Source organism: Epinephelus lanceolatus, chromosome 4, assembly GCF_041903045.1.
Source record: "Epinephelus lanceolatus isolate andai-2023 chromosome 4, ASM4190304v1, whole genome shotgun sequence".
NCBI lineage: Eukaryota > Metazoa > Chordata > Actinopteri > Perciformes > Serranidae > Epinephelus > Epinephelus lanceolatus.
This window is the reverse complement of record NC_135737.1, coordinates 19,979,160-20,005,748: the sequence shown is the minus strand read 5'-3', so window position 1 is coordinate 20,005,748 and position 26,589 is coordinate 19,979,160. Positions and strand designations below refer to the sequence as shown.

At 42.3% G+C, this 26,589-nt stretch overlaps 1 protein-coding gene across 1 annotated transcript in view; it reads left to right on the top strand.

The window, feature by feature from the left end:
- Nucleotides 1–26,589, top strand: part of nxn (nucleoredoxin) — a 71,473-nt gene that overhangs the window by 32,976 nt on the left and 11,908 nt on the right. Inside the window, exons 2-3 of the mRNA XM_033632208.2 lie at nt 19,518–19,635; nt 24,854–24,987. Of these exons, the coding sequence (XP_033488099.1) occupies nt 19,518–19,635; nt 24,854–24,987 (252 nt within the window). The remainder of the gene's footprint in view (nt 1–19,517; nt 19,636–24,853; nt 24,988–26,589) is intronic.

Here is a 26,589-nt window from a genome sequence, read left to right as displayed (position 1 = left end):
GCACGGATTGATTCTCGTCATAATCTGTTCCTATCAGCTCTGGCACAAGGCAGAGTTTTGCACAGAGGCATTCGTCGCTTTTCAAAAAGACAGCCTGACACTTTTCATGCCATTATGCCATGCAACCACATCCTTACAGCCGAATTGTCTCATTATTTCCAAATCTACCTCATTGCTGTTTGAGCTGACATGTAGTCTTGCAGTTTGGTCCCAGTCAGATGGGGTGTAGCCTATCTCTTAACTGGTGCCAATTTGGATGTGGAAACATTGTGGAGTAGCTCATATTGAAAAATACATCAATTACGATTAGATTAAAGTATATACCCACTGAGTCATCTGTAACACAACATGTTGAGCATGAAACAGTCGGCAAGCCAAGTCTGAAAATGTTTAGACTTATACCTGCCCCTGACGGCAGATGGAAACTGGCTGGTAGCTGAATCTGGTACAATGCAATTTTTTCTTTTTGTATGAAATTGATGTTTTTGATACATGGTCCCTGAGGGGAAAAAATACAATAAATTAAGCTAAACCTCTCTGCTGGCATTTAGCGAAAGAACTGGATAGATGGTTGACGTCAGCTAAAATAAGCTAAGAGATAAATGGTTAGAATAGTTTGTTGGAAGAAATGAATAAACAGTTTGAATAGTTAGGGACTGTTTGTTATTTATGAGGGGGGAGGGGTAGTGCAAAATGAGGAGGTATGTCAAATGATTTTTTTCAAGCACTGAGGAGGGACATGTTTTTTCTTTTGACTCAGGAGAGGGATATAAAACTTTAAATGGTTGGATTTTTTTTTCTTAAATACCATCTGAACCCCTGAACTTGCTGGGAGGTTTAAAATGTAAGTTTTCTTTATAAAAATATGTGCTGTGGGTTTACTGAGACACTATTCATCAACGCCAGAAACTGTAACAGTGGAAATTAATGCCAGAAATTTGCTAGAATACATCATGTGAGACAAATGCTTCCGTCAGCATCTCTAAACCTTTAAATAGTTAATCAAAATAACTTTTTCTTGCAGGTCTCATTTTATATTTTGCCAAAAAGAAACTGTTTGCACCAACAGCATCCTGTAAAACACGTCAAAATCTCTGTGCCGTTTCTTTGTTGCATTGGCTCCAGTACCTACATTTAGTATGAACATATAAAAATATGATCTAGACCTATTTAGGGGGTCATGCATTTTCCCCTAGTCAATTTTTTTACATCCAGGGAGGGTTAAAATAAAAGCAAAACCAAAAACAAAGTCACACCCTAGCCACCCCTCTCCCCTGATAAATAAAGAACAGTCCCTTAGCTAAAAGTAATGGACAGATGGCAATAATTAACCAAAGTAAAGATAATAGGAGAATTGTTTTAAAATAGATAACTGGAAGCAGACAGAGGTTTGGAATAGTTTGCTCAAAGTAATGGATAAACAGTTAAAGTTAGCTAAAATAAGCTAATAGATAAATGGTTAAAAAAGATAGCTAAAAGTTAGGCCACTACTACCAAAACCAAAACAGTAATGGCTTATTTATATAAAAAAATACAGTGATAATACCATTTTTATGTGACAAATAGTGTTAAAGAGTACCCAGTTTAAAACTGATTCAAATGAATGCATGGAAGAAGACAGGTGGTGTCACTGGACGGGTGACTTCATCTGACATCATCATCTGTGGGAGTACATCAGACAAAAAAAAAAGGTCACGGACCACTAGACTAAACAATTATTGATACATTATAAAAAGTACTATAATCATAAAATTTAATTGAGGTTACAGCTATAATTGGATGCTGTTTCTCCCTCCTTCCCAACTCAACCTACGTCCCCCCACATACACTACCACCTTGTTTGCTCTTAAAGGTTGCTTTGACTATTCTTTTCTGTAGTCAGACTGAGCAGGATTGGTGATGCTGGGGCTGCAGGGATACACACATGCAGGCAGGCAGGCAGGCAGGCTAGGTGGGTGGGTGGGTGGGTGGTTGGGTGCGTGGGTCGGGCACTGGTGCTAACTGCTCCGGTGAGACGCTGGTAGTAACCAGGAGGGCGGAGAGAGGTGCTCTGAAAGAGTGGTCCAGCTTAGAACAGCAGCGCCTTTTGTGTCTGCCTGTTTCTGACGGTTATTTATAAACCCAGTAAACCCACAGCACATTCCTGGCCGCCACAGACGCAGGGAGAGCTGCACCTCACCCATGTGTGTCCTCTTTGTCTCTGCGCGGAGCTCGATCCTAGCTGTCAGGATGTCGGGATGACGTTGCTCTGTGCCGTTCACATCTGGCCTAATGAAGAGGACAAATAAAATGTGATTTATTCCTGATTCTGGAGGTGCATGAAAAACCACTTCACTCCCTTTTTTCTTTCTTGTTTTAGCATTTAATTTGCTCTTGGCTGTTGCATTTTTATGACTGCTGCTTGTGGTCTTCCATGACTCATATTAATGGGAGGGCCTCCTTCCTTGGCAATGGATTCTTTAGTTTAATGTTAGCCTATTACTGAACTTGACTACTTTTGAAAAGTGCAACTCTCTTTCTGTCTCTCCCTCTGTTCACATCTCCTGGGAATTCCTCTTCTGAGTTTGTGGAAAACATTAATCATATTTCCCTGGACAGCTTTTCAAAACCAGCACAGGACAATAATGCAAGGATTTTCTTGTTTGCTGGACGCCATATTTATCTTTAAATTGTGGATTGCCCTCAGGAAATTTGGTTTAATCATGTTTCCTTATGTAAGATGCTCAATAAATTGTTTAAAACACGGCAGTCACTGATGATGGCAATATAAAATATGTTTTTTTTTCTTATGCTAGCAGTCCAAGAGAGGCAATTGAGGTTCATCCTCTTCTTCCTCCTCTCCCATTTTGTTTCTGGCTCCAGTTATGTGCAGGTTTCCTGTAGCTGAGTCCAGAGAGCTGTTGGAGGAAGTCCAAGCACTAAAGGACACCCTTCCCCACCTTTTGAACCAGACTCCATTTTCTCCTCACTACAAAGGTCCCATGAGCTAATGGTTACAATTGTAATGGAAGCGGTATAATCCTGTCGTTAATTTTAGTTCTGGATTTGTTTGTTTGCTTGTATTGTGCTCACCAGAGGATGCTGTTGATTCTGACTACAAACATACAGATAAAGATCCATTGCTCCTGCACTCATGTCTCTCCGTGCCTGTAAAAGGAATGAACAGATCTGGGTTTTTTTCATTACCTTCGTGATTATTGGCAGGCCTTAAAAGCATTTTCCAGTCTTTTTAAATGTTAAGCCTGATTACAAGTGCTGCTTTGCTTTGCTCTGTTGTGCAGCATGAAATGTTTTAAACATTGCAGATAGGCTGTAATTAAAAAAAGGAGAGTCTTGCCATTTCAGCAAAGGTAATCATGTCTTTGTAGAGCTGCAGGCAGGAAAATATATTGTTTATGAGCTGCTCAACAGTCAGCTTCAGTAGGACCTTGTATCTCAACCCACTGCTGTAGGATTGAGATTCAAGCTTCATTTGGGGGGGATCAGTGTGATTGTCAGTGACGTCTCATCCAGTGAGGCATTCAGGTAAAATGTCAGAAATAAGCAGCTACACTGTAAGGCAGAGCGAAAAGCCAGCCATCATAGAGAGGTGGGAGATGTGAAATACGGGGATAATGGTGCACATTTTCAGACAGTCTTTCCTGGAAGGCATTCAAAGTTTTGCACACAGTTGTTTACATGAAAAACTGCTACAAATGGTTGTGTCAAGAACAAAAAATACAGAGCGTGGAGAGAAGTTCAAACCCTGGCTCCCTTCCCACCTCCGCACAGCTACCAATCACAGCGTGAGGTGGATGTAAATACCAGATCGTCGGTTTCAGAAAGGTACAGAAATCATCCAACACAGTCTCCCACCCAAATTGCTGTCATAAACATGTGGGAGGTTTAACAAAACAAAAAAATGAAATCAAGAAAAGGCTCTGGACACTGCCGAGCTCATCGCTTGTTGCAACACTTTGACCAAGTGGTCAGCAATTCCCATAACAAGTAAATGCAATATAATATGACCTCGTCCAGTCCAAAAAACTGTAATTGTACATCATATATCAAGTGTGCGTGTAGGTGTCATTGTAAATGACAAAGGGATGTCACAGAAAATGCACATCTGGTGTGGAACACATTCTAAAGAAACCTTAAAAATCTGTTTTTTACAGCACTGTTCGGCTACTAACTATTTTGGCCAATGTGAATATGAGCCAGTGTTTGGTTTGTCCATTCGGGGCTAGAAATATGGCGGTGCAACATGGTGAACTCCATGTTAGAGAATCTGCTCCCTAATCCACTCATTGTAAGGTAACAAAAAACACTACAGTTTGTGTTTTCAGGTGATTATACACTAAAGAAAACATGCTTACTCTATTATATATTTCATTCCTGCCAACAAATCCCCCTAAATCCTACACACTGGACCCTTAACTCAACAGTGTAACCAAGCCATGTTTGAATTTACACACAGCTGGTGCAAGCGGCTGCTGGAATTTAAATTATATGGTATCTTAGAAACAAGAAATCTGATTAGTGCTGTTGGCTTATTAGTCTGAAACCCCTGCCAACTATTTGCAGTGTTAGATCCATGTCAAGCTTGTAATTTCCTCCACATTGTCCTTTACTTCCTGTCCCCACTGCTTTCCAAACATCACAGCGCCAATACACTATTTAATTGCCAGTGGCTCCGAGTATTTCCAGCCTTAAACAGTAAAACTGTAAATGAATAATTGATATGTGTTGGATTGAGTGGGGAGGATTTGTGCCTGAGGATTACATCATCTTGTCTAAAAAAGCCCTTGAACTGCTGAAATAAGATATCAGAAGAGTCTGTAGGAAGCCAAGGCTTAGCAAGGGCTGGTGACCTCTGCCTGCATCTGTGGGAGGCCTCAGATCTGTATGTCAGGCTTGTGGAGCTGAATTACAAACACGCCGCCAAGCGCACACTTTCCTCTGATGCTGCTCATGTTTTTGATGCAGTGGAAGCTTCGAGCTCAGACGCTGGACGGCTTGCCTTGCCTTCATGAATGAAAATCACTCGGTGAAAAAAAAAAAAAGCTGTTTTATTCTTGGCTTTGTTTCCCTCTGAGAGTCTTTACAGGTGTGTACAAGACAAATCCCCCTAAAAGAGGCCCTCAGGTTCGCAGCATGGGAAGGTGGTGAGTGGGTAGATTACTGAATGTTTACGTAAAAGTTATTTTTTTTCTCGGACGAGTTTCATTTAAAAGCTGAGACGGAGGTGTCAGGGAGGATCAGGGGTTGCATGGAGGTTAGGCATGAACGGATGACATGAAGGCCATGCTGTTGCAGCCGGGCTATTAAAGGCTTGAACTTTGAACCTGTGCTCTTCCCGGTCAGGCAGCCCTCCACCAGGGTGACGTGACCCTGAAAATTGACACTCATGCCTCTTTCCCTCCTCTGTGCGGCCATCTGCTCCACCCTGCTGCCATTTGCTCACTCTCACCGCCAGATTTTTGTTTACAGTTTTAAAACCCTCATGTTACCTGTGTGTGTGTTACCTTTCAACACAGCTTCTTTTAGCAGCATGTAACAGGAAAGGACTTAACAGTGCTTATTTGAGGTTTTTAACTAATCATGTGTGAAAAGCAGCACAATGCATTGGCCCTGGAATAAGCCAGTGTTTAGCTTTGCTACAAATACAGACATGCTTTTTTTTTAAGTGTTTAGTTGTTTCTTAGGGTTTCACCACATCAGACCATGCCAGCTCTGACAACAACGTGCTCTCGTAAATCATATCGGCTCTTCAAAATAAAGCAACGCTGGTTATATAGTAACCTCACTGTCAGAGTGGTGTTTATTGACTTGGCAGGAAAGAGGGATCACTCAGCCTCTCAGGGTAAACTATAGCTACAGTATTATTGGTTGCACTCACTGCTTGTGAGTCATAATATGATTTCCTTACTGCATCCTGATGCCTTAAGAGAATTTAGCTTCAGAGCATTACTGCTGGTTTTTACCAGTTAGCTACGAAATCAGCTTTATTTTCCTGCTGACTGCTCTTAAAAGCATACTGTCATTTATTTTTTTAGCAGTCATTCCAGGACTCTAAGGATTGCCTGATTGCGTGGGGCAAGTAAAAAAAGGCCACGTTGGGCTCGTCAGTCTCGCAACTCGCTTGATCGGGCAAGTGGTAAAAAAGAATTGAATACACTGTTTTTTACTGGAGATGATGATGGAAGTAGCTAACAGTGAGCCATCTTGCTTTCTTCTCATCTCTGTTCACAGTTGCACATGTGCACTACCAATTGGACACTTGCAAGAAAGTAGCAGGGGAAGGCAAAGTTTACGAGTTGCAAGCGAGCATTTCAGTTTTCCTGTGAACAGGAGTTTTGTGTCAGAGGATTTTGGCAGAGCAACTTGCACAGTTTGCCACAAGTTTGAAAGCAAGGTGGATAAAACAGGGTTGTTTTTCAAGGGAACATCAAGCTTCCTAAAAATGTCACTGGAGTGCCATAACAAGAGCCAACGGCGTCCCGTTTGCATGACAGCTAAGGGAGGTGCCAACAACCCCACCTACAAGGCCTTGCTGGTGCTTGTACGATACATGACAATTAGTCTGCTTTGTTATTTGATAATCTCTAATAAATAAATTAATTTGTACAGAGGTTAGTAAAAAATGGACTTAGGGCAAGTAGTTTTCTGCTCCACCTGCTTAACCGGGCAAGTGAAAAAGAAGCATGAATGTTGAACCCTGTATTCACTGGAAATCAACTTGCAGAGACATGTCTGATACATAGTCTGTCACTATAAACATTTCATCACCTTTTATTTTCACATTACTTATAATGTTTATGGTTATTTGGTCGTGGGCAGGGACTGTTGATGCAGTCACAGACAATCCAAAACTGAGATTTTGCTTTTGTTACACACTGACGTCTTCAGACTTAAGGTGTTCTAGCAGACACCAAGACACTGCTTTGATAGACTGAAAGGAGCCAGTTGAGGTGGGTGAGGCACCTGATTAAAAAAACTCCCCCAGTCTCTCAGCTGTACTGGGAGCTCTCGCAGATCCCCCAAGAGAAGCTGGAGGAAGTTGTAAGAGGGGGAAAAAAAGACTCAGCTCGCTGTGCTGCCACCACAGTCCTGACCTTAAGTATCTAGAAAATTGATGGATGTTTATTTTGAGGCTCAGCGGGGGTTTGGCTCCGAGCTACATATCAGACCTTTTTATAAGTACTTATGAGGGGGAGCGTAGCCTCGGGTCCTCTGGCAGAGCACCACAGCTTGTTCCAAGGACTGTGCTCATAGCAAAAGGTGACTTGGTCTTTGCTGTCGAGGCTCTTGAGGTCTGCAGCACTCTGCCAGAGCTGAAGCTAGCCAGATCAGTAGCATCTTTTAAAACCACTACTCAAAGTACAGTTGTACAGGGGAGCATTTTTACAATGGGCTTTTATGCACCGTTTTATCGCTGCTCCAAGCCTGTCTGTCTCCTCTCCATTGAGTTTTTATTTCCATTGTCTTTGTTTCCTTTTATCTACTCTGTCTCACTACTTTTTTTAAAATCCTATTTTGTAAGACACTCTGTGGTTGATGTTAATGCAGTGAAATAGTATCCCCAATGTCCCAATTAAATTGTGGGAGTCAAGATCAAATTTAAGGACATTCAAACTGTTAGACATTTTAACATTTTTAATTTTTACCTGCATTAATTACAGGCAATAATTAACTGGTTGTTCACTGATAACATAACAAAAATAGATGTATTTTGGTTACTGATAGTGTGTGCCTGTCTACAAGGTTTTTCCCCAGTGCAAACTTAGACGTGTGGCCCAGACTTGATGGATATTTGATTTGTATAATGTTTTGTGAAATCCCTAATCTGGATGAATTGAAATCTGTACCCAAGAGTCTCCTCAGCTGGCCAATATGGGCTGATTCTGTTGGAGAGGGAGCTTATGTGGGTCTGAAATCTGTCGCCCCTGCTGTGAAAAGTGTCGGGGGATGAGGGGGGGTAATAAGCCGAGAATAAGACGTGCATGGAGTGAAGCGGGCGTGTGAGGGGAGGAGGGCTTGCACGAGATACGAGAGGGGTCCAGCTGTACAGCTCAGCTATAAAATTGCACGGGGCCAGTCTGCAGCAGCAGCCAAACAGATGTGACTTTTAATGAGCGTAAGACTGAAGGAGGAAACAGGCTAATAGATGGATATAAAGTGTCACCGTGGAACCAAATGTCACTGTAGAGATGCATGTAGCTCAGGCAATGGGCGTAAAGATGGGCGAGAACGTCCTTCCCCACAGGAAGCGGGGACCATTGTTGAGGTGGCATCATTGTGCATCACAGCCCACAGCAGCAGAAGCTTTGAAGATATGTGAGAAGTTGGACTGTGTTTCCTGGGACAGAGGGTGGTTGTCAGGCTCATAAGGCTATATATAGAATATATACTGTATGTGTGAGTGTGTTTGTTAGTGTGTATGTTCACATGCTGAGGCCAGGGAGTGCTACTTGTGTCAGAAGTGTTGTTTTATGAGGCAGAGCAGGCACAGGGTGTCATTGTGATTTATGGGGCTCCTCGCTGACTGTGGTGGGCACAAACGGACCAAATATATACCATACCCTGCCAAGTACACAGTGTCTCAACATCATGGCACTTATTGTGTATATTATGCTTTATTAGATATGTTCAGAACATAATTCAAGATCTAAATAGACTGTCATGCTTTCTAAGGATGACAGTAAAATCCCTCTGTGGTTGTCGGTCAAACAGAGAGCTCTTAGATCGTACTGTGAGACACGTCCACCCACCAGAGACAGGCTGCATCAAAATTCTGACTGTGTAATATTGCTGCTACAACCCACATTTACAAACAATCAGAATATGACTTTAGATGATGCAGAACACACTGGTGAGCTAGCATTTCATGCTTCCCTATGTTTTTTTCTTGGCTGTGATCAGCTTCTTTTCTGAGGCCTCTCTCTGAGGCCGTTTGAAGCATTGATGAGCCAGCGCTATGGTCAAAGCTTGTTTATGGAATTATACTGAGAACATTCGCCCAGGACTTCATTAGAGCCATCTCACACAGTGTGACATGCATTGAATTTGCAAGATTGTTGTTGTGGCACAGTCTAAAGGCGCCTTTATTTTGACATGAAGTCTTTCCTTTGCGTGTCGTCGGTTGTCTGGTTTGCTTCTGTTCAGTAATGCCTGGATGCGATGATATGGTCCCCATTTGAATACCATTATAAATCTGTTTCATACTGGAATTACATGCATGCAGTTTATTTTCTCACTACAGATTGGCTAAGAGTGTGAGCTCAGACAGAATATACAATGTCATGCTAAGCAGCCACCTAATAAATGTAAAGATGTGTTACGTCGATTGCCATATATAGAATTCAGAGCTGCCCTGATTATGCACAAAACGCTGATAATGTGTCTGAAATGTTTCCTTCAAATTTCCATAAATATTAATGTGTTGTGTTGTGATGGGATCAGGGATTGAGCTGCAGCTCGAGGAGGCTTCCCAGGGCTCCAGCACGAGGAGGAGTGGTGGGAGTTAAACGTGGGGTCAAACAGAGGGCACAACAGGGAAGCTGTCTGAACCCGACACCCAACCCCCACCCTCCTGCGCCGGCACGGCTCTCCAGGAAACCGGGGTACCAGAGAAACGGCAATGTTGAGGCTTATGTGTAGAATTAATGCGCGGCTGCTGCTCTGGGTCTGTTTGCTGAGTGGAGCTAATTGAGCAGCAAGTGTAAAAAGCACATGCATGGAAATCAAGTTGTGCTGAAAGGCTGATTCTAATGTGTGTTTTGTCTCATTATTAATATGTAATAGCCTCAGATTCCCTAAGTGCAGAGGCATAGACTTAATGAGGCAATACAAAGTGCTTTTCTGGCGCATATCTGACCTTATTTGATGCCAGAATCACTTCATACTGTACTGAATTACAGTTGAGAAAGAGTTGAGTGTGTTGTATTACCTTTTGGCAGAAAATATGAAAAAGAAATTCGAAAAAAATGCACCAGGCTTTCCAAGTCATGAGTTGGCAGATGATTGCGAGTGTATTATGCCAGTCTCTAAGGGTCATGTTAAGGTAACTGATAGAGAGAGTCCAGCTGGTCCAGAGCCAAACCAGCTTTATCGTCTCTATCTGTGCCGTCCGTTAGACCCTGAAGGCCTCCACTTGATGAAATGCAGGCTGATGGTAGAAGGTGTGAGTTACAGCTAGCTGAGAAATCATGACACAGTTTTCATACAACAGCCTTCTGTCATCCTGTGAACAGCGTGGAGGTAAATCATTACCGCTGACTTTAGTTCTGCAGAATGTAATGATTGACTTGCAGAGACTGACCTCAATAAGGATGTTACCATGATGTTACTTCTCACATACAGTGCACTGTTTGTGGATGTTTTGGTTGTTTTAATTTCTTGTACTACTGCTACTTGACAATAAACAGGATTCTGATTCAGGAAGACAGAGTCATTCTGATGTTTAAACTATAAACTGTATAAAAGTAATGGACATAGCCACGGTTACTTTACCTATTGGTTTGTGGATTTCCATTTTGACGCCTTGAGTTTGGCATTTTGGTCGTGGCCATCTTGGATTTTTGGAGCCAGAAGTGACCCAAGTTGACCATATTTGGATGAAAGGGTGGTGTTGGGAAGGAGCAAGGTGTGGTTCTGACTAATATGGTGCGTTCCATTTGCACTAGTTACTGCTAGATAATAACACTATCATCATGAATGTTGAAATTAGCTACAGAGACTAAAACTATTTCTGTACAAGGCTGTAAACATGTTTATTTCTGCTGTAAAGTTTGCCATTTTAACATGGAGGTCGCTTTTGGTGACGGCTTCATGTGGCCATTAGAGGAACTGCAGTTTTTAGCACTTTCACATCAGCTTTATTATTCAGCCCTGGAAGTTTCTGCGTGGTTTAAACATCATCACGTCCGGCTAACTAGCTTTCTGTAGTGATTCTAACCTAGCATTAGCATTAATAAGGTCAGTGTCATAGCTAACTACATTTTGTGCGGTTACAAGTAATTTATTTAAAAAAGCCCATGTTACTGTGTAGTGTTTCTGTACTGCGTGGGAACTGCTCCTTGATGCTACTTGTGTAACGCTAGCACCTCTCCACTACTCTTTATTAGATCTGGGGACGTTTACACTGTAGCAATTCAAGGTAGCATAGCATTAAATCCAGAAGCCACCATTTCAATACGATGAATTTTATCGTTGTACACTGCATGTGATGCATGCCATGCAAGAACGGGAAGCTTTGCACCAAAAGTGTTTTCTAGTGATTAGCTGGCATCTTCACCACATTACTTTCCACTGGGTTGTTATTAACAACAATAAAGCATGAGAACTGAGTGCGACAGCAAATCAGGATTCTCAGAAATCTATCACATGACAAACAAATACCTCAAATCACATGATAATCAGACATCAACATCCAGAAGACTGATGTTTTTAATTTTGTTCTCTTCGGACAGAGATGCATTTTTGTGGTTGAAAATGTCGGTTTAGCATGCTTGGATGACTAAAGTGGAGCGAAAAGGGTGCAATTAAAATGTTTTCCACATTAGTGTGGATATGCCTGTGTGTGTGTTTGTGTGTTTGTGTGTGTGTGTCTGTGTGTGTAATAGGTTTACACTTTGCTCTTTGTGATGCATCATAAAGAAAGAGGGATAGACAGAGGCTGAAATAAAGAACAGTCTATGGGGAGGCAGGCAGACTGGTCCAAACACCACTGGGAGTGAAGAATGCACCCCCTGCCATCTTGACCTTTGGCCTTTCCGAATGTAGGCCTCAGGGGCAGCCCACGCCTGTGGAGAGACAATGCTGCAGATACCTATTGAGCCCTGGCTTTTTACTCCTTTACAATCCCCCCTGCTTTTTTTTTACGCCGCGTTCTTTACTACATAAAAACTTCTCGCCATACAGGGTCCAAGTTTGGATTTAGAGCCTGTATTCAGGGGGTCGCTTTTGTGCCTCCACACAAGGCTGGAATGGGGAAACACCCACACACCTCCCTCCCTCTCTCCCTTGCTCCCTCTCCTTCTCTCTCTTTTTCTCCCATTTTCCTGCCGGGTTATTTCCCCTAAGCCCTCTGACATTCTGGCACCTGTTTTCCTCACAAAACCGTTAATTTATCACTGAATTATTAACTAAGACCCCGCAATGTGTCTGGCACTCGGTGACATGTCCTGACTTTGTGGAAGGAAGGGGGAGGTTGCCGGGTTGCTGTAGCAACGGGGGCCCTTTTATCGAAGAGAAAAAAAAGCAATTTAGCCAGTGTCTCCTGTCTGCGTTCTGGAGGATGCACCACCCAAATGGCTCGGCTGGAGAATGTTATAGGCTTAATAAAATACACCAGATAGCAGCAGCATTTCGCATTGAAGAGGCATGATGCGAAAGCCCGCTGTGCTCTTTCAGCTCAACAATTTTCGTGGAAGTGCATTTGCCCATCAGAATGGATGTGTAGTGCAGGATGAGCCTCTGTAATGAGCACAGTGGAGTAGTTTGGAGTGAGTGGCCTGTACTTTTTGTATTTTAGGAATATAGCTGACACTCGAGAGGAAAAATGGAAGTGGTTGGAAAATAGAAAAATTGGGTAACATTTTTTAAAAATCATGTGACAACAGTGGTGCAGGAACGTGTGACGGCAAAGCCCTGAGGATGAAAGCATATGGTGCTTTATGTAATGCAAAACGAGATGAAGCATATTAAGAGAGAGGTCGTCAGTCTAGCATGGGGAAAGGGCAGCGACTGTGCAGCTGTCACAGGGTTTGAGATGTGTATTTCACCACCGGGGGAGCTGGCGGTGAAGACTCTTGACTGGGTAAAGCGATAGTCGGGTCAGAGCAGCACTGATGGAAGCGCGAAGTAACACACACTAGCCCGCATAGTGTTGGCTGAAGTATGGCTAAGAGGTGGGAGGGGAGGGTTCCCTTTGTAGCCATGAAGAGCAGCAACAGGGTTTTTAAGTGGATACAGGCAGTTACTGAGAGCCTCGGGAGCAGACTGAGCAGAGGCGGGGTGCAGCATGGAGGAATGTAAGTCAAAGCTGGCTGCAGGGGCCCAGCCAAAAGGGAATTACAGCGGTGTAGTCGGGAGATGTAAGGAGCAAGTAATGAGTTAGCAGACAGGAGAAGTTTGTTTCTCATCTGTCTTCAGCCATAGACTGCAGCAAGGAACACAGAAGTTAACCTAAAAACGTCCTGACACATGATGAATGAACTGTCGCTGCTGCTGTGCACCAACATGTTGGTTTGACTCCATTTGCAGATTGAGTTATCCATGTTGCACAGGGGATGGCTTGATTCCTAAAGAAGCTCCTGTTAGCACCTGCCAAGAGGCAAACCAAGAGTCCATTCCAGCCTGCTCTCCCCTGCTCACAACTACAGTAAATGTTTACGGTCAGAGATCACACCGCCTGCAGGCAGTCTCAACAACAAAAAAAGTCCCAGTAAAAGACAAATGCTTTTGTTGAGCATGTCTTGTGGGGGCTGGTCAGTCCATCATACTGACAAGGCTCCATCTTCTAACAAATTGCTTCACACACTGACAACCAGGATCTATGGGAAGAAGTCATCGATCACCGGACTGTTCTGTGCAGGGGATCGCTGTATGAAATATATTTTTGAAAAACTCCTCTTTTGAAGATTTAAATCAGATCAAACTGGAACATGATTCTCTCCGTGTCCCTAACGTGGAACACATTACTTGTTTTTTCCCAAACGGTGCTGTAAACTGTCCCAATAAATTCCCCCTTGACAGGAATGAAAGGATTATATGGGGAACATTTTTGCTCGATAATAAATGCCATCAAGGTTTCCTGCGTAGGTTAAATTAAATTCCACAAATCTACTATGTGCAGTTATGAATTATGAACACTGTAGGTTGTTTATCTGGATGAAATGTAATGAATAACATGAACATTTGGTTTAAGCCCTCTTTTTTTCCAAGATAAGAATTGGATTATCACCATTTGTCTCTTGTATAGTGCTCAGAGATAAAGGACTACGCTGCTATCAGCATCACAGCAGGATCCCTCTCGTGTCCTCTGTTGTAAAGGGCTGACTTTCCTTTGTAGTGGCACTGGTGTAATGAAGCAGTGAAGGGAGCGTCTGGCAGATGCCTCAGGCCTAACCGGCCCAGTGATAGCAGATCTGTGAGGAGATAGGCCCCGAACAATGATGGGTGAATTGGGCACGTTGAGTGATGAAATTTCTTCCACTCTAGTTCTCTCAACAGGGTGACACACCACACCAGAGCCACTGCACAGACCTACCAGTTACTGACTGAGGCTGAATTTCTCAGCAGGACAAGGCTGCAAGGGGTTTCAAAACTGAAGCAGATGTGTGCACATTTAAAACTTTTAGCCCTCAAATCTGTTGGGGGGTTCTCCATGTAAGCTAACCTCCTTTTACAGAGCAGAATGTTGCCATAAAGTGCAAAGAGGCATGAAAGCGATCGCCATGGACGACATTTAACATGGAAATGTGGATGTCCCTGGGGCGTTTTGTTTCTCTCCATTTTTCATTCTTGCTCACTTGCAGTCCAGAATGTCCAGGTACAGGTAGGCCGTTAATGCCGCCATTGATCCCATCAAAAAAAAATGTAGCTACATCTCAGAAGAATCAGCATTTTCTTTGATCAGTGGGGTGATAAGATTTGCAACCTTGGTATGTCCATGCACACTGATCCACTGGCCCCACAGTGGGCTGATTTGCTCGTCTTCTGTATATGGATCCGCAGCCATGCGTGATCCAATTAGCATGATGAGCACCAGGCATAGAGTGAGGCTAATGTCTGCATGTCCAAGAGAGTTAATGGATTGTTAGTATGGATTTCCAGCTTTCCCTGGAGTCTTAACAGTTGGTGGGCTCTCTACAGGGGTTATTGACATCCTTAAACCAGTGTGTAACTATATAGCCAGGCCTCCTGCTCGGCTATATGGTTACACACTCTGTTGATATTGATAATGAATAGAGGCGCCCTTAGAGAAAGCTGGGAGTTGCAACATGCAATCTTGATGCAGTGAATACAATCTGCAAGCAGTTTGCATGTGAATTAGCTACAGAATGCTCTGCTGGACAAAATGTTTTGCATTACTCGAAGAACAAGCTTAATGAATCAGTAAAGAAAACAGCCAGAGCTGCAACTAATGATTATTTTCATGATTGGAATATTTTCTAAGTTTATCTAGCCACAGTCTAAAGAGACATGTTCAAATGATTTGTTTTGTCCAACCAACAGTCCAAAACAAAAATATATTCAGTTTACAGTGGAAACACACAGAAAAAGGTCTTCATATTTTAGAAACTGGGAAATGGTTGAAATATTTCATCGATAAAATAAATTATTTATCAATTATCCAAAAAGTCAGCAATAGTCTGACATTTTTAGAAATTTGCTCTGTTCTCATGTCCTCATGATAAAAACAGGCCCACAGGGAAGTGCTTCAGCCTTGCCTTCAATTTTCCCCCTGTGGCCACTTGCGGTATTGCAGGGAAAAAAAATCCCCTTCAGCCCAAAAAGCATTTTCTCCATTGACCACCAATATAAAAGATGATTGTAAAACTGTTGACGGGACACCTCAAACTTTGAATAAGGTCAATTATGGCTCTTTATATTATATTTTGTTTTATCCACAGAGGTTTTATATTTGTTAAACTTACCTTGAGCTGAGAAAAACGATTTAAAATCTGTGATGTCAGCACAAGGCTATGTGCCAAGCAGGAACTCGCAGGTGGAGCCAGTGAGAGAAACACAGTGTGTCACCTAATGCTGAAGTAAAACTTTAAAGTAAGAAACTATTTTCAGTGTATGCACCAGGTGAGCAACTCCATTGCACTGAATAGGCACCATCTTGGGGTTCGGTATCTAGTTATCATTATACATCTATAGATAAATATGAGCAGCATCTTTTCATCTAACCCTCCTGAAGAAAACAAACGTATGTCCCAATATGTCAAACTATTCCTTTAATCCTCTCAGCTGGACATACAGCAGCACATCCAAAAACACTTATGTCAAATGAGTCCCATTACAGACTAATAAAAACTTTTAAGATGACAAAAATATCTTTAACACCACTTCTAAAAGGCAGAAGCTCTTTCTCAAGCCAAGGGATGAGGGTGGATTTGACAGAATGATTTATGTGTATTTTTCAGTATCATGTCACATTCTGTATTTATTGTTTCAGCTATAATAGACAGCCTGCGGCTCTCGACAATGAAACAGTGTTTTTTGGGAAATGGATCGCTGTGGCATGTGATCCTCATGTTCTCTGTTCACGAGGAGGACGTTCTTATTGTGAGAGCTATTGTCTGTGGTGTTTTGGAGGAAAATTTTGGATTTTGGAAGTACAATGAAAAAAACTCAGCTGTGACAAGTGTGAGATTCCCCCTTTTCCACCCCACCCATGCACGATGAATTCACATCTTTCAAGGTGCTGAAATCCATTTGTTTGTTTGCGACAGACTCCAGGACGCACAGCTTTGTGTAGTTACAAGGTCAGTCCAATCATAACAGCTCTTTCATTGTAAAGGCAGATCTAAACCCTCGAAGGATTTAGCATCTGGGGCTACTCTGATCTGCAGCCAAATCACCAGGCAGACGTGAATCAAGGATGCAGTAAATTAGTGGGAGACAAAGAGGAGGAATCGGTTCTGCCTCTGAGGTTGCTGCACAAATCTCTTAGCTGCTTTCTTGATGCTGCAGCATGAGAGCGCTGAATGACTTAGAAAGCCTTAGATTTGGTATACAGCTTCCTCTACTCTTAAAAAAATTATCCCTGCACTTTAGTTATCTTGATATGATCGTAGAAGATGTTTACTAAACTGTAGTGTGGTTTCTATTTTTAGCCATGCCAGCAGCATGTTTTCAAAATCGTATTACCTCAGTGTGATTCCTCTGGGCCTTGACATGAAATACATTTCTTGACATTTTAGTGCAGAACCAATCACCCTATCACTCTGCTTTTTTTATCCTCTTGTGTCCCTCTTACACTCTTTCAGTTAAATCCAGCTCTCAATCTCACATCATCAGCCCTGGATGACAGCAGCAGGCGGCTGAGTGAAATGGCTGCAGATACAGATGCAGCGTCAGGCACATTAGCTTTCGGAGACAGTCACAGTTAATGCCCCTAAACCCCATCAATTTGTGAGCCGGGATTGAGTTTCCAGAGCAGCGTGGAGCGTGTGGTAAAACTGTTGACCGTGGCAGACGCTGAAGTTTGCTTTTGAGGGACTTCCAGACCAACATTGTCGGGAGGCTCCGGGTCGTCTTGTCCACGGGACGGGATGTCTGACCTGCTGTCAGAAAGGGCCTGTGGTTGACCTCTGATGAGTGTGTGAACACGTGCAAAGAAGAGACACAGAATATGAGTAAAACATACACTGCACCATTTCCCCTCTCTCATTCAGTGTGCATATCTAAGTCTTTGTGCTCAGCTCCTGCACTGAAGTCACTGTTTTCATAGAAAGAGCAACAAAAGGTTTTCGTCAACCTGTAACCGAACTCCACGCTCACTTCACCGACTCCCAAGAAAAGCAATGCTCACTTCATTTGGCACACAACCTGTTAGAATAACCACTGCAGCATCCAGACAGCGCAAATCATTATATTATATGGCCACTTAAGCATTTGGCTGAATACAGCAGGCAATAAATTGGATGGTACAGTGTTAAATGTGTTCTTTGGCAAAGATTAAAACCGTTGTTCAAATAACTCCTTGCAAAGTAATTTAAAGGGAACCTATTAAGTTTTTCCTAATTTTCTGTCATATATATATAATGTTACAATGTCAGATCTTCATATTAAATGTGACCAAAGTGGCAAATAATGAGGTAAACGTATGAAAAAGAAGTTCCTGTGAGCAAAAACCTAAGGCTTCAGGCTTTTGTGATGAGCTGAAGTCAGCTCGTGATCAATTTCTTTAAATGGTCATCATCTCCAGGCACCCTACTGCAAGTGTTTGCATTACATAGCCTATGATGCTACATGTAGCAACATGCTAAAGTCATGTTGTAAATTTCTCCCTGATTCTGGATCATATTCCTGCTGGAACATGTCCAGTTGTGTTTGGACTCTTTTATTGGTGAATTTTTAACAGGAAAAGGAGCACTATCCTCAGTTATTCCCTGGCTGCAAGAACACTGCTACATGTAGCAACATGCTAACATCAGGGGAACATGTAAACTTGGCTGCTGATGTTGTTAATTTCCCTCCAATTTTGGATCATATTCCAGCTGAAACATGTCCAGTTGTGTGTAGAAGTTTGTATCTGTGATTTTTCATGATAGAAGTGCTGCCGTTCTGTTACAGGCACTTCATGGCTGCTGAGATGCTAAGATTGCAGGGAAGACCCAGAAGTGCTGACCAGTCAGAGCAGACTGGGCTTTTTCGGGAGGGGGGTTTAAAGAGACTGTTACTAAAATGGAGCATTTCAGACAGAGGGTAAATCCTGCTGTTGTAGGACAGACAGAATGAGGAAATTAAGCTGTCTTTTGAAAATTGAAACATGTAAACATGTTCTAGTGGAAACTAAAAATGAGCATCATGTGTCCCCTTTAAGGCATTTTGATCCAAGGACTCCAAAAAAAAGGGGGTCAGAACCTGGTGGATATAGGTCAAATAAAAGAGGATGAAACACACACTGACATTATCGTCCTCTGGAGACCATGTCTCTCACTTTTGTCCTCCTGTCTGATCTTTTTCTGATCTGGTATCTGGATTTCATGCGAGGGATCCCCTTCTTCTTCTGCACTTGCTGAAGCAGCAACATTGCACAGCGCAGTTTGCCGCTCTTTACAAGACAAGGCTATTTTCTATTCACGGCGTAGGGCTCTTCCCTCTGATATGGAAAGTAAGTCTCAGATATGTGAAATGCTTGATCTGGTCTTTGATGTTAAGGACTACACTGATCGCTGAACTCTATAAATAGCGTCAGTTCATGCACAGATTTCTGGCTGTAAAAGATCTTTTCTGACTTTATGAGGCCGTATTAATATCATCTCATTTATTATGATTAAACTTAGGCCAGTGGGCACTCATAAACGCTGTGGAAGCTTGAGTCGTCTATCCAGAAAGCTCCAATAATTTACAGTGCTCAAAACTTATAAAAAGATTCTGAAATTTTTCTCTTTACTGCGGAGCAAAAGTGGTGCCTTTTGCAGCTGCTTTTACTCTTATTCATGACACAGCAGGGACGGCACAAGTTTGCTCCTATGCAGCCTCTTTTAAAGCTTCTTACCCTCTGCTAATTCACCTCAGGGCTGACTGTACTCCTGTATTTTTTTATTCTACCTCCTTGTCTTCTGAGTCTCTTTAAAACAGCAAGGAAGGTGTTTGTCCTGTAAAATACATATAGGACTCAGCTGACATTTGTTTGGTTTATACTGCAGTATTTCAGGTGAACATTGTTTCCTATGCACCGCGCAGCTGCACTGAAGACTGAAAACAGTTTTTCTAGTTGAAATAAATAGGAACGTCATGGTCTTACTCATAAACGTTTTTTTCCAACCTCTCCTCTCATTTTTTTCTCTCTGCAGATGAAGCTGTGGAACAAGTACAAGGTTACCAGTATCCCATCTCTGGTGTTTGTGGACGCAGCTACGGGGAAGGTGGTGTGTCGAAATGGTCTACTGGTGGTCAGAGATGACCCTAAAGGTGCAGCCTCCACAACCACACACACACATGCACTTGCGATATTATTAGCGAAGACATCTCACTGATTTATTTCTATCCCCTGACCTCAAGCTCTGACCTTAATCCTTTTTACTAAATGGTTAACCTCAACCTCAACCGCCAGCCATTCTGCCCCTAAAAATAAATATCACTGTTAAATGAGGTAATAGGAAGACATTTTAGGGTCAAAAGGACAGAATAACATAGATCTATTTCTCACCCACTTTGTCTGTCATACCTGTTTAACCCTGAATTCCTTAGTCTGTGTAGGCTGTGGGTGATGGACGGGATACCACTTCTTCTCTAGTGATCTTACAGTAACACACCCAAATTGACAGACTTTCTACTCTACTGTAACACCTGCCCCCCATAAAACTAGAGCAGGTAAGAAAATTCCCCTGAGGCAAGGGGGCATGACTGCGCAAATTAAATGTAATTGGTTTTTTTATTAGCATTTGTACCCTTTTTTTATGCACATTTTTATTTGTGCATGAAAGAAAAAAATGGAGGGAAAGGCATGTTACAGTGCTGCGAGTAATTCTAAAATAATAACAATTGGAATAATGATTTAAAAATGGGGTTTCCAGTCACTCGGTGGGTAGAGCCATGTTTAAAGGCCTTCAAGTCCAACCTGTGGCCCTCTGCCGCATGCCATCTCCTGCCCCTTTCGTGTCGGCCACAGTAGTTAGCATCCGAACAGCATTGGAAAAACACAGATTTTAAACGTGAAACTGCTTTAAACAGTATTTATACCGGTTTAAATCACCGGGTCCATTTGTTTTGGTGAGAAAGATACCTCTTTAGATAATTAGGCTCATGGTTAAAACCTCCTGAATGTCTGGATCTTAAGTTATCAGAGAAAAAAGGCGAGAACACATTATCAGGTACAGATCAGTGTCACACTGGCCCTAGATAGGGTCATTCACCTTTTCACGTCAGCCACCGTAGTTAGCATCCCCTCTGCAATGAGCCAAAAAGCATTGGAAAAACAGATTTGTAACATGAAACTGCTTTTTTCAGCGGTTTTACTGGTTTTAAATCACCTGATCTGTTTGTTTTTGGTAATTCAGCTTCTGGTTAAAACCACCCAAACAACGAACACTGAAGGAATCCTAACCAAGAGTTCATGCTTGCCACATGGGAGAAGTTTCAGCTGGTTGCAATCTGCAGTCCTCACCACTAGATTCCACTAAGTCCTACACACTAGACCTTGAACTCTGCAACAATGCAAAATAATATGTTATTCCACTTAAGATATCTAATTTACCAGTATATTGTTCAGCTTAGTTGCAGAACATGAATGAATAAAATGAATTTCAGGAATGTAAGTAAATCAACATGTAAATGAGTGCAGAGGTCACATCTGCATACATATAGACCCAACACTCATTCTCTGTAATGATGTTTACCTGCTGAGATACTGCAACACCACATCATTCAGCATTTGGCTAAAACATTTTGCAATAACTCCCCCCCCCCCCCCCCCCCCCCCCATTTGTGTTGATTCTGCTGTAATTATGGTGCTGCATGAATATTATAGTGTGTCCATGTCTCACTCCCTCATCTGCAAACCCTATAATTTCTGCACTTTGAAGCGGAGACACAGAATTAACAAGAGTGAACTTGCATTCCTTTCCCCTGCACAGAGGACGTCCTCTGTGGCTGTGAAGATCTCAATATTTTAAAACGTTGCCTCTTCAGACCGTGTTAGGTCAGCGTGAAAAAAGAAGGGCCATTAGTCATGTGAGGAGGGAGAATAGCGGCTCTATGGCAGCACAGCGGTGAAGCAGAATGGATTTCACATGAGAATTGTGACAGATTCCGCTGCCTGGTTAATGAAAGCCAGCCCAAGCCTGCAGAATTATCCATGATTCATTAACTGTTCTTCCTAACTAGATGTAGCTGCAGAACAGATTAATCTCCGGACTCGGTAGCAAACATAGGCCCATGCAGGCACTTGATTATGCCTTCGTTTTATAACAATGCTCACCACTTAACAGGCTCACATTTTTGCTTTATTGTGCATTTTGATCTATTTTCATTTGAGAGGCAGATTTAGAGCAGTTCCTGACGTGACAAATCAATTCAGCTGCAGCAGCTTTGGTTGGAGCGAGGAAAAGGGCACTAAAAGTTTGCCATACATCCACACTGGGAGGGGCGGGCGAATGATTCAGGGCCCTCTGCCTTTCACTCTCGATGAAAGGCCTGACTTGAGTGGCGGCAGACTAGCTTGCAGCGCAAAGATGGAGTGCACTTTTACAATCAGGACAACAATAAAAGGCTGTGTCAGTGCGGTGCAGACGTGTCATTCCTGCCTAATGAAGCCCTAGACGGCCACGCTCGCATAAAGGGCCCATTATGAACCAGCCATACAAGGTTTTATTTATGATTACCTCCCTATTTAATTTGGCTGTACCAAATGCATCTCCAGAGCTTGACGGTAACAATGAAGACAACCTTGAAAAGGAAATGAAAAGTGTGAAGGAGAGCAGGAAGGAAGTATTTCTGTCAGCCTTCATTTGCTTGAGAGGCAAAGCTTTCAGTCGTCATTAAAACCATATTTTGATTCCGGTGTGTATTTCCAGTCACGGATATCACAAATAAGGCCTGGCTGGAAGTAATGCTCACATGACAAGTACACATGACTGTAATCTTACAGCCGTGTCACAGACAGAAAATGTGTCTGGTTTAGAGCTGGAACGCTTTGTCGATTAATTGATTAATTTTGCTAATCTATCAATATTTTTTTTTTAAAGAAAAATGCCAAAATTAAATGCTTACCAGCCTCTTAAACATGATTATTTTCTGGTTTGTCCTGTATTCTATGACTGTAATGAAATTCTTTGGTCTTTGGAAAATATAAGACAGTTGAAGACATCAGTTTGGATTCTGGGAAACTATGATAAGCATTTCTTTTTCTTTTTTTTTCTTTTTTTTTTTTTTTAAAGATTATTTTTTGGGGTTTTTTGCCTTTAATGACAGGACAGTTGAAGCATGAAAGGGGGAGAGAGAGGAGATGACATGCAGCAGAGGGCCACAGGCTGGAGTTAAACCCACAGCTGCTGCCGCAAGGACACTGCTTTTGTACATGGGGCACCCACTGTACCCAGTGACCTACTGGGTGCCCCATGATAACCATTTTCTGTTACTGTATAAACCAAACGATTAATCAAGGAAATATTTGACAGGTTAATCAGTAATCAAAAGAACTGCTGGTTGCAACCCCACTCTGCTTCTTCGCTGAAACATGTTTTCTTTAACTACTCTAGTGCTGTGGCTTTATGGATGGCAGTGTTGGTCAACCACTTTGGTCCAGACTGAAAGATTCAAACAACTACTTGATGGATTACAATGAAATGTAGTACAGACCATGGAAATATAATGAATAGAAAAGACATTGAACTGTTTGCAGTGGTCATTTGACTAGTACAAGAGAAAATTGTCATAATAATTGTTGTAGTCATAACCTACATCAGTAGAGCTGTAGTGTGTCACACTCACTAGTTTGAAAACTCAGTTTTGGCCTAATTTGACAACTGTTTTTCATATTTAAAGGGAAATTTCGGTTTATTTCAACCTGTCTCCTATCATCCTAAATTTGTTTCAAGTCACTAGTGACATAGAAATAATAGTTAGCATGTTAGCCGTTGGCCTAGATACAGCCGTAGCGTCAGACCTGTTAAAATGTAAGTGAACGGGCATCCTTTCAAGTGCAAAGTTAGTCCACTAAACAAGCTTTTTCTCCACAAAGACCGCCTCATATCGTTAGGATAAATGTCAGAGAACATATGAAAACGACATGTAAACGTGTTGTCTTACCTTACCGGTGTGGTGCCATGTTTGTTGTTTACCATTTAGCTAAGGCTGCAACCGGTCCCATTCCTTGCAACAGAGGTATTCCTCTTCTGTGGGCATTGGGGTACAGCATTCACAGGTAACGTTACACCACCAATCTCCAGAGCTAAAGCCTTCCAGCAGCCATTAATGAACTTTTGTGAATGCTGTACCCCAATGCCCACAGAAGAGGAATACCTCTGTTGCAAGGAATGGGACTGGTTGCAGCCTTAGCTAAATGGTAAACAACAAACATGGCACCACACCAGTAAGGTAAGACAACACGTTTACATGTCGTTTTCTATATGTTCTCTGACATTTATCCTAACGATATGAGGCGGTCTTTGTGGAGAAAAAGCTTGTTTAGCGGACTAACTTTGCACTTGAAAGGATGCCCGTTCAATTAAGTTATAACAGGTCTGATGCTACAGCTGTATCTAGGCTAACGGCTAACATGCTAACTATTATTTCTATGTCACTAGTGACTTGAAACAAATTTAGGACGATAGGAGACGGGTTGAAATAAACCGAAATTTCCCTTTAAAAGAAAAATACAACCACACACCAATACAAATTTCTCTGTTTTATTGAACTAAGTCTAATGTTAGCTTAATTGCCTTGCAAACTCAAACACACTTCATTTAAATGCAACAGGAAATGAAGAAAACCAAAAACCTTCCTTCTTAATTAGTCTTGTTCGTGATCTACTTAGTTAGTCCACTGTTCCAGTAATCAACTCTGGTTTGGTCGAAATGAATCCTTAACTCACCAAGCTAGATGTGAAAACATGCTGATCTGTGGCCTTGCAGTCTCTCTCTCTCTCTGCCTCTCAGCTGTTCACTGAGCAGCGACTTTCACTCATGTTTGGGAGGCAGCTATGGTACATCATGTAATAAACAGGGAACTAACTGTTATAGTAATGATGTACTCCACTGCTCGCATGGTTGTTACCACAAACCGTCACCTCAGAGAGAATTTGTGACTTGCGGTCAGTTCCAACAATAATGGTACTCCTAAAAACGGCCCTAACCCAGTTTACAATCATTTTATAGGTTTATGACCAAATAACCTGCAAACTAATGACATTCTGATCAGCCTCAGCTAATTATTATTAGCACACTAAACTAAGATGGTGACCATGGTAAGCATTAAAGCTGCCAAACATCAGCCTGTTACCACTTTCATTTTGAGCATGTAAGCAAGCTGATGTTAGCATTTAGCTCAAAGCACTGCTGTGCTCATGTGCAGCCTCACAGAGCTGCCAGCACGGCTGTACACTCTTGTTCTCTTATCTTTCTTTTTCTGATTCTTTTCTTTCCCACCTATCCCTTCCCATTGCCCCCTCCACTCTCCTACCCTCTCCCAGGCCTGGAGTTCCCCTGGGGACCGAAGCCTTTTGCGGAGGTGGTGGCAGGGCCTCTGCTCAGGAACAACAGGCAGACAACAGACAGCAGCTCTTTGGAGGGACACTACGTGGGAGTGTACTTCTCAGCACACTGGGTGAGCACAGGGAGCTGAAAAACGGGACAAAGAGGACGCTGAGTTTTACTTTGTTGGCCTCCTACCTCTGTCAAAACACTGAAACAGTGAGAAGAAGGGTAATCGGCAGCAGAGCGGAGCCGGAAGAGACGGAGCAGTTAGTTGAGACAGATAGGAGAGAGGAGCAGGAGGGAGGAAGCGACTCCATTGTGTTGGTGTGTTTCACTAACAGTGGTTAGCTATCCCTGGCGGTGCTTTCACCACCACCTCTGGACCTTTTTAAAAGTAGGCATTGGTCACCACACCTCACTGACATCATCGCTATTGTCTCTTTCTCTGCTGGACCTGCTGATAGCCAGTGAAGGTCATGACTCAGTGATGCATGAAAGGCCTTATGTCATCGGTGGACTGTTCCTGATGAGATGCAGCGCAGGCTTTACAGAGGCCAGTCAGCACGGCAGCTGCCAGATCCACAGCCTCCGAGACCGGCTCTTCAGAACGGCGACGCCTGAAGGCTGGCTCAAACCCCAGACCCATACAAAATTCAAAAGGACAAGTCACAAAAGCCATTACAGTAGTTTATTTGTGGTGTTTGTACACCGCATTCCTCCTGGTTACTCGTGTAAATCTACCCGCTATTAAAGTAATTTCACAAATATGAAATGCCAGCACCTGGCCTTGGCATCCGTTTACACAGAAGCCTTTTTTCCCCTCTTAATGTTCTCGGGACTTGAAATGGCCCGTGGCAGAGGAACATGACCTATATTTCACTGTGCATTTGCTTTTTTTGCCTGCAGTGTGAGAGTGAGTGATTCTTTCAACTCATTGCAATAAAACTTAAGCTAAAAGTTCAGGCTCAAACACTAGCAAAGAAAAGCCGACATAAGACTCCTTTATGATACTGAAGCTTTGACACTAACTGTGATAGTATAGTACAACCACATACAGTGTTTACTTCTATGAGCAACTGAGGAAGGAGTCTGTTAATGAGCTGTGGATTGATCGAGGCTTTGTGCTTCACACTCTCACTCCCACAGTCCCTTTGTGTTGGTATGATGAGAATTCATGACTGGATCAATACAAGTGCTTGGCATACTGTATCCACTATAATCAGCTTGAATGATAATGAATACTGTCTGCTGTCTGTCATTAAATTAGAATGGAGGGATGATTTACTTCGCTGCATGTAAGATGACATTAATGAGAATTTATTTTATGTGTTGTCACATTGAAACATACAATTAATATAAAATATATGTATGTACACAGACATTCATATACAAATACACACACACAAATACCTACATGTACTCACATGTACGTGACTTCAAAACAAAAGCCTGTGCTGGAGAAGAAGGACACCTTGTACAAAGACCTCTCCTAAAGATTAAAGCTAAGATAAAACCAATTACATGATTATATAATACCATTATGTTTAAGACATTACAGCATATGAATGGAATAAAACATAATAACTTGCGAACACACTAATGCTTTGCTTATTAATAATATCAATATGTTTGGCCACATTTTTGATATTCTGCCAATATTTTATAGATTACTGCTGTTGCTTCTCTGAGGTATATGCAAGACATGGATGTGATGAGCAAATAGGTTATGACA